This window comes from Malus sylvestris, chromosome 16 (assembly GCF_916048215.2).
Source record: "Malus sylvestris chromosome 16, drMalSylv7.2, whole genome shotgun sequence".
Lineage (NCBI taxonomy): Eukaryota > Viridiplantae > Streptophyta > Magnoliopsida > Rosales > Rosaceae > Malus > Malus sylvestris.
The window spans coordinates 1,993,235-2,002,494 of NC_062275.1; the positions used below are offsets into that span (position 1 = coordinate 1,993,235).

At 36.0% G+C, this 9,260-nt stretch overlaps 1 protein-coding gene across 1 annotated transcript; it reads right to left on the minus strand.

The window, feature by feature from the left end:
* Window positions 1-4,811: 4,811 nt before the first annotated feature.
* LOC126607392 (U-box domain-containing protein 11-like) lies at window positions 4,812-7,616 on the minus strand. The gene is made up of 4 exons (XM_050274956.1): window positions 6,990-7,616; window positions 6,771-6,887; window positions 6,264-6,629; window positions 4,812-6,137 (listed from the first exon to the last, which is right to left on the minus strand). The coding sequence occupies exons 1-4, from the start codon at window positions 7,341-7,343 to the stop codon at window positions 5,085-5,087; spliced, it is 1,890 nt and encodes a 629-aa protein (XP_050130913.1). The 5' UTR covers window positions 7,344-7,616; the 3' UTR covers window positions 4,812-5,084.
* Between the last annotated feature and the right edge of the window lie 1,644 nt (window positions 7,617-9,260).

A 9,260-nucleotide genomic window follows, 5' to 3' on the forward strand; every position in this document is an offset into this window, starting at 1 on the left:
GGCTAAAGCTCTCACGATGGTGGGAACAAGAAAGAGACGTCGTTTTAAGGGCAGTAGTTGTTGTAAAACGACTAATTTTAGGGTTTTGACTTTTTATTGGTCAATAACTTTAGGATTTTGACTATGGCATAAAGTACGTATAGTTTCACTTTCGATCCTAAATTTCTAATTTTTGTTAGTATATCAATATTTTCACGTTAAGAGGAAGGAGAGTTCGCCTAAACCACACAATGAGCAGCCTAATTTGATATTAAATTCGCCAATCATGAGATTCGAACATAAGATCTTTCATTTTTAAGTGAAAAGGAATATCACCAGACCATAGTGTTAAGTTGGTTAATTGTCACCCTTGGAGTTTATGCTTTTTAGATATATTTTCAACGACCTTATATTCCAAATTTTAGAAAATAATGTTGGCCAAAAACTGTGACGTGTGGAACAAAGGTGCTTGCATAATCATATTTTGTTCTTATTTCCAAAGGTAAACAGTATACGATAATCACGGTGCAAATTAACTTAAATTTTTTTCTTTGGAGTCCATTGAAATGATCATGTGAAAAGTTGATTACGGAAAATCGTGTTAGGAAAACGTGATTTCATCGCCATCGGACTATAATCCTTGATTAAGCTCGTGATGATTTGTTTTTGGCAAATTAACGAAGTCATTAAAAACTAAAACATTTCTACTAATCATGTGTAGAGATACGAATGCATCAAAATTATAAAAACAACAATCGAAAAAGTCAAAATTAAAGCGAACTTACCACAAACAACTGAAATATCGGTATTATCACCTAAAACTAGCCTAATCCGTAATAAGATCATGCAACCTAGAACAACAAAAACACGAAATTAAACCATACGCCTAAATCATGACTAGCACTAGGAACCAATCCTGGCTCGAATAGAACTCACCACATCTCACAATGAACTTGTAGGGTAGATCAGGAGATCAGTAATCAGTGATTAAGCTCATTTGCGTGATGTGGCCTAGTAGTCTAATACTGTGTCCAAAATGATGGTCCATTCATCAACTTGGAAGCAATTAGTAATCTCCAACAAGTTATCTAAGACGAGGAAATGTTGAAACTCCACTCCACTGACACAGAAAGCTAATCTTCCTGCAGCTTCGTATATATCTGATTGCATGCGGTTTCTTTTCTAATTCAAATTCCACATGCAGAAAGGTTGCTACGTACGTACGTATTTCAACTGCCATTATCCATCCGATTTGGAATTTGGAAATAATCACGCAATTATTTGTAGGAAAGAAAACTGCCTGGAAATGTAGAACATGGGAAAATTAAACTACATTGACAAGTCAAGCTTCAAGGGAGCATATGCCTTCTTTCTGTTCATAGTTTTAATAAAATTGGTCAGAGGCTTCTATTCTATATATCCATGTATTTTTGAAATTTGCAGTTAACTTATCATTACAAACCCCTTATTATTAAAAATAACAATAAAAGAATAATTGTCGGCAGAAGGCAGATTTTTTTTTCCTTTTTATTAGAATGGACCAAGCCCAACAATGCTTTATGGTCGAGAATGTTGAACGGTCAAACATCAACGCATGCAAAAATTGAGTGTGGTGGAGATGAGAATACTTCGTTTTTTTGCTGTGTGGGCCATGAGAAAGAATATGATTAAGAACGAGGTAAAGTAAGAGTAGCCACAATTAAAGATAAGGCGAGAGAAAATCGGTTAAGGTGGTTTGAGCATGTAAAATGAAGACCTACCTATACTCTGGTTAGAAAGTGTAATTATGAGACAAAGGCTAAAGGGAAAAATGGTACATAAAGACCAAGGAAAACTTGGATTTAGACTTCAAGAAAAGACATGAAGTATTTGTTGTATTCGAATGAAACATAAAGCTTAGGTAGGACTGAACACCTTCACTACTTTGTACATGTTTAATATACATATTAATTAAAAAAAAAAGTTATTAGCTCTCGCATCAGTCTAAAATAGTCATCCGTTGCTATTCCCTTTCTTAATTTTCGATTGAAGAAAAACTTAAGAGAAGGACAGACTAATAATGGTTAAGTGTTAAGAACAATTTTCTTTTAAAAGTTATGAATTTAGACCGACCGAAACAAAAAGACCAAAAAGGAAAAGTACAGAGTAGAAAAGTCACGTAACTGTTGGATTTTCGTTTTTATAATGTAGCGATTGGTATTGTTTTTTCGGCACGAAGTGGACTAGTTTGGTCACATTGATTCATGTTCATGCTTTATAGTTCATACCGGATTAATCGAACAAAAGGTGCTAAAATACAATTTTAGTAAGAAAAAAAGAGAGGAAGTTTTAACGAAACTCTTTCGGTACTGTTCACTTTTAACGAAAAACCACATTTCTATATTTCTTTGGTACTATTCACTACACATTTATTTGTTTTTTTCATTAAAACTAAAGTTTTTTGAACTTTTTGTTAGTTTTCCTAAAAAAAAAGGAAAATTAATGAAAATGGTTTGAAAACCTTGAGTTTTAAGGATAAGAACAAAATAAAGGGTAAAGTGAATAGTACCATGATTGATTTTTTAGTGTAAAAATGTAATTTTTCGTTAAAATGAACAGTATGCAAACTTTTCGTTAAAATTCTATTAAAAAAAAAAGGGTTGTGGACCATCTAATAAACGTGCTTTATGACTTCCAAGAACTACTGCTCTAACCACCCATCCGTCCACAACAAGGCAACAAAGAAAACAAGGGATTCGGCTTAATATAAAATGTGTGTTCGTTAATTTGTTGTTTTGTGGAGGTTAATATGTTGTCTTCCGAGAAGTTAAGGCAAAGAGAATTTTCGATATGTCAATTTTTAAGTGGAATGTTATGCAATTAAATTTAAAGGTAAAACAACTCTAATTAATATGTTAATCTTACATAAATTGACATCATAATTTTTTGGGTAAATCGCTAAAATGATCTCTGATATTTGCATAACTCATCAGTTTGGTCCATGAGATTCCAAATCGATAAAAGTGGTCCCTGAGATTGTCCACCATCCATCATTTTGGTCATTCCGTTAAAAACTCCGTTAAGTGTCCCGGAACTTTTGACCGGAAGTTTGGGCAATTTTCAAAGCTTTGTAACTCAATCGTTTCTTAACCAAATTCGTCCCATAATATATCAAAATGAAGATAGAAAAGTGTAGAATAAGAATGTACCATTTCAAAGTCCAATGGTTGCCGGAGATGGCCGGAAAATAGCCTCAAAGTTGACTGGTCAGAGTGAAAACTTGAAAACTCGCCAGAAACTGGATAAACTTTAAACGTTCATAACTTCTTCAATACTCAACGAAATCAAGTGATTCAAAAACAAAAATCATACTTCTCGAGGAGATGAAGAGAATAGTACATTTTTTATGGATAAAGCACCGTGGTTTGGCCGGAAACCCGTTCGAAAGTGGCTAACTTGAGACCAAGACAACCATTTTCGAGCCGTTTTTCGGCCAAATCATGGTGAGTTATCCATAAAAAAGGTACCATTCTCTTTTTCTCTTCGAGAAGTATGATTTTTGTTTTTGAATCACTTGATTTCGTTGAGTATTGAAGAAGTTATGAACGTTTAAAGTTTATCCAGTTTCCGGCGAGTTTTCAAGTTTTCACTCGGACCAGTCAACTTTGAGGCTATTTTACGGCCATCTCTTGCAACCATTGGGCTTTGAAATAGGTATAATCTTATTCTACATTTTCCTATCTTCATTTTGATATATTATGGATCGAATTGGTTAAGAAACGATTGAGTTACGAAGCTTTGAAAATTGTCCAAACTTCTGGCTAAGAGCTCCGGGACACTTAACGGAGTTTTTAACGGAATGACCAAAATGATGGATGGTGGACAATCTCAGGGACCACTTTGGTGATTTACCCTAATTGTTTTGCTGTAAATTTTGACATATGAAAAAATGTGATGTTTGTTAATTTTCTAATTGTTTTGTTGTGTGGGTTTCGTTACTGCACCAATTATAAATCATGAAAATTTGTTTTAATTGATTTCTTTTTAAAAATGGGTACTACAAATATTGTTATAACAAACAAAAAATATAGTGAAGGAAGAGAAAATATGACATTGCCACATCAGCTATCAAATTAACATTTGATATTTATCTTTTTTTATTTACTAATTTTTTACTATTATTAGAGGGAGAAGAAGAGTTCGAAACTATTATAATGATTTAGGGCGCTTAATTGGATTAATGGTCCCTATCAATATAGGGTAGTTAGAAGATAGGCCTTGTGGTAAAAATTAGGATTTAAGCCCAAGTTCGTTAGGATTTAAGCTCAAAAGTAAAAATTTCGTCAACACTCCATTAATTGTTAGCACATGAGGCTCACATGTGAGGCTAAAAAGATAAAGTTAGCTCACATGTGAGCTACAACGTCATTTGTACTGTTATTTTGACACTTGTGGTAAATGAGCTACAACGTCATTTGTACTATTATAATAATTTAGGGCGCTTAGTTGGATTAATGGTCCCTATCAATATCGGGTAGTTAGAAGTTAGCCCTTGTGGTAAAAATTAGGCTTACAACATCATTTGTACTGTTATTTTGATACTTGTGAGCTACATTATAGATAGGGTGGTGTTATCGACACATCATTTTTACCTTGCATTCACCTCTTTTAATTTTCAACCATTAGATCGAATAAACTGAAAATAATCAAAGATTCAAAGGACATGAAAGAAGGAGTGAGTGGATAGCATCACCATATAAAAAACTTGGAAAAGCACGCTACCCTATTGAATATTTTCTCATACATGCATCGACCATCAGTATCGAATATCTCTAGACAATTAGGAGTTCATATTTTATGGTCGAACAGAAAAGCAAGTGTTTCAGTAAGTAAAGAATGTTACAGCAAACAATGCATCAAATGTTACATTTTACACAAATATTAAAGAAAAGAAACAAATAAATATACAAAGCATTGAGATCGCTTATTCGTCTCAAGCTCGTATTCTCAGTTTCACATCACAAATGGAATATAGTGGAAGAACAATCATTGAGAAACCAAAAAATTTTTGAGGAATCAAACAAATGGGAAATTATTGGCAGTACAATTTGTACACCCTGTGCCTGTTATAGCTGCTGCACTTTTTGAAGATGCTCCAACAACGAAGTTGCCTTCCGTTTGGCCCTCACCGTGCCGCTCCTAACGAGCTCTGTCAAGGGTATCACCGCACCAAGCCTACTTATGCAGGCGAGGCTCTCTTTGTCTCTCTTGCACAAGGCAAGTAAAATGGCAGCTGCGTTCTCTTTGTTACGAGGCAGACCTCTTCGCAAAAGGTCTATCAAAACAGGTATGGTGCCTGCCTTTACTATGGCGACTTTTGCCTCTTGGTGGTTAGCAAGAACTGACATGATAGTCAGTGCTTCATCGATCATGCTCGAATCAGTTAGCATCTTGAGTAAGGCTGTGACTATCCCCGCACGGATAGCCCTGCCTTTGTTGCCCTGATAAATGCACAAATTGAACAATGCCGTTGAAGCATCCTTCTTCCCTCTGGTGCTCCCATTTTGAAGCAACTCTACCAATGCAGGAATTGCCCCGGATGCTCCGATTATTATCTTGTTCTCATCAGCAAGTGACAAACTAAAAAGGGTTGCTGCTGCATTCTCTTTTGTTTCCATGCTTCCGGCTCTGAGGACTTGGACAATGGAAGGAACAGCACCGGCAAGCATTATAAGCCCCTTGTTATTGTCATATATTGAGAGGTTGAGGACGGAAGTTACTGCATTCTCTTGTGTTAGTCCATCTTCTGATGTTAATAGGTTGACCAGAACTGGTATGGCACCCGCTTCCGCAATTAGTATTCTGTTATCAGTGTTTCTTTTGGACAGTGATCGAATCTCAGCTACAGCAGCTCTGTGCTCCTCAATTGATCGACTGGAGAGCTTGCGAACCAAGGCTTGGATCGTCGCTATGTCCCCAGTAATGTCACGGAATGATCCATCACTCTTCTTAATCTTCCCGGCGGGCTGCTCTATATTGTTGTTAATACACCACTGAGCAATCAAACTTCTCAAAACATAGTTTGGAGTTAGTGTCAAATTCAGCAGCTTTTGCTGAGTTTTCGGACATGTTGTGTTCCCACAATCCACCCATCTCTGTATGCAAGATCTCTCATACGTCTACAAACACATATCGCAAACATAGTATCGTATTTTAGGGATCAAACCATGAAAAGGAAAACCTGGAATTCAGATGAACGAAAACAAGACAAGACAAATAAAAGATAGCGTTTTTAGCATACATACCTGACCCGTGGCCACAATAACAGGATCCCTCATGAGTTCCAAAGATATTGGGCAAATAAAATCGTCAGGAATTGCAGATGAATTGGCATCAGGCTTCTTGATATCGTCATGATCGTCGACATGGATGTCATCAGCAGAGTCAACAGCACGAAAGGTTTTGGTTTTACGAATCACCATCTCGTCAGTAGAATCAGCACTAAAGCTTCTGGGAATATTGCCAATCGTCTTTGCATTGATCTCTACATACACCCATTTTCCAGACTCCACCAGAGACTGGGAGAGGCAATCAAACGACATCGTTCTCCCTTTCATGGAAAACTCATATCTTTCTATCGCTCTTCTCAACTGGGCTCTAACCAATTCAACCTAAAATTCGCCAAGAAATTAAAAAAAAAAGTTTCATTTTATTATAAAATTATACTAATTAATGGGTTATTAACATGATGATAATTAAGTAGTGAAAAACATGAGCAACGTAGTAGACATTGACAGGCTTAAGTCAGTTACCTGTTCTTCAACTTCCTCGGAGATGTCGAACTGGTCGAATGGTATGTCGCCCAACGCCTTCTCCAATTTCCACGTCACGCATTGGAACTGGAAGCTTATCTTCTTGCTCGCTTCGTCCTTTTAATTATATAAAATAAAAGATCGAAACTTTCATTCAAACAAAATTAAATCAACAAAATTTTGCGAAAAATTATGAACTTAAAGAGAGAGAAAATGTACATTGTGATTGGCGGGGACAGGGGGAGGGGCAAAATTGGAAGTGAAGTTGGAAGCAAGCAAAACGAGGCCCTTGGCGGCCTGGAGGGCGACCACCAGATCAGACACCCAGGATTCCGTCGGACCAGAATTCTTGGAAGAAGTCGACGCATCCAACGGTCCAAATTCACTGCCTTTAAACACCCTTATCTCTTCGAACAAATGCGTCAGCAGGGCGATCCGCCGGACCAGATCGGTGCAGTCCTTCTTAAACATACCGGTAACGCCGCCGCCGAACTTGCTCGCACCAACGACGTCGTTGAGTAATTGCAGTAGCTCCGATGTACGGTCGATGCCGCCGGCTACTGCTCCGGCCATTGGGTCCTTCTGTTTTCTATCTGTCTCTGGGATTGTTGTTTGGCTTTAGGATGGTTCTGCGTCTAAAAGCAGGACATGAACAAAGTAGGTGGTGGAATCGAAATGGCCGGCGGTCATGGGATTAGGGATTTAATCGGAAAATTGAGAGAGAGAGAGATTGGAATGAATTTAGGAAGGAGAGATATAAGAGAGTGAGTGAAGAAGGCGAGAATCACGGTGAGGAAAAAGTGTTGAACGGAGGGCAAAGAAAACAAGAGGATACAGTTGGCGTTTCCAATTAAAATATTATTGGACATTTGAGGCTTAATGTTATTGATTTTGAGAAAATCGGAATATAGAGTGTTACATCACGTGTTATTATGTAAATAGTGAGATATGTGTGTTAAAAGAATTAATAACTTAAAAAATTAAATTTTCCACCACTTTTATAATAACACGTGGTGTACCACTCGTGTTCCAGTCACAATGAAAAATTTCTCATTGATTTTAGCAATTCCATGAGACTAAACTGTAAATTACATTGTTTAATGGCCGCGTATATGTGACATGTTTTTTTTTACACACATTTTTGTAGAGTTTATTTTGTAACGTATTTTTTGAACTGTGTATCTTTTAGAACATTATTGATAAATTATCCTTGCAAAAAAATTAGACAAATCTAAAATAATTAAGACATTCATTTGTAGTGAAGTAAATGGACGAATACTGTTCTACAAAGAAACTCTAAACTCGTAATCCAACGATTGTATGGTTTCGGATTTGGGTAATTTTAATAGACATAATTTTTGAAGTAAGAATTAAAAGATAGATGATTCGGGTCATTGAAATACATTACAAAGTGAACCCTATTTTAGTAGTTTGGGTTAAGAAGAGAAATGATTTCTGCACCCGTTTTAGTTTCTGACATATGTCTTTATTTATGGTTATCAAATTAAATAAAATAAACGGATCAATGAGCAAGATTAAACAGTAGTGCAAGAGGCTAAAAATAATGAAAGTCACTTCTCTTCCAAAAAATTGACGATGAAACTAAAGCCATTTCAGGCGCAATATATATAATACATTAATATATAATGGATGGACTCCTCCTCTATTAGTAGAGTTGGTGATATATTTATTTTCATTTAGTCGGAGGAGGTTTAGAGTTCAACATGCTAAGACGTGGATGACGATATATTTGTGAAGTTGAGACCTAATTAAATAAATAAAACACTCCTCCCCTTTGTTATTGCCACCTTTTTTCCTTCTTGACACAAATTAAAAAGAGGGGGCCTCCTGTTCGTTGCAAGGCTGTAAAGGTTTCACATTTTTTCTCCCGCATTATATCCCCTGTCATCTGCATTATTGTTTATGGATTTAAACAAGTATGAGTTTAAATCCTTAATTAAAGCATTAACAAAGTAATGATTTAATCAAGTATGACGTACCTTTTCAATGTGTTTATGGAATTATCCTTTCACCAGAAAAAAAAGTATATGAACACTTCAAACTATAAGAGGTTTGCACTCGGGCTGTTCTTGGTGTCTGAAGGTTTACTTTTAATTTATTATTATTGTAACACCGTTATTAGACGCCCCTAATTGCGGACAGGAGATAGTAATAATTGTTGAAAAATATTAGTATTTTGATTTATTTGAATGTTTGGTTTTATGAGCTTAGGCCCGTTAGAATTAGGTTTTGTTAGAGATTAGAGTTAGTTTATTATAAATGGGGTGTTTTGTTATTCATTAGAGAACAAGTTAGCCACAATGTAGTATCTTAGAGTTTTGTAGCCGTTTCGGCATTATCAGTTTGTTTAATAATATTCTTATTATTTGTTAGTCTTGTTCGTTGCACACTCTGATATTCAACTTGGTATCAGAGCAGGTTTGATCATTCGGGAATTAATCTGCTTCGGGTTGGTATCTGTTTGCTCGT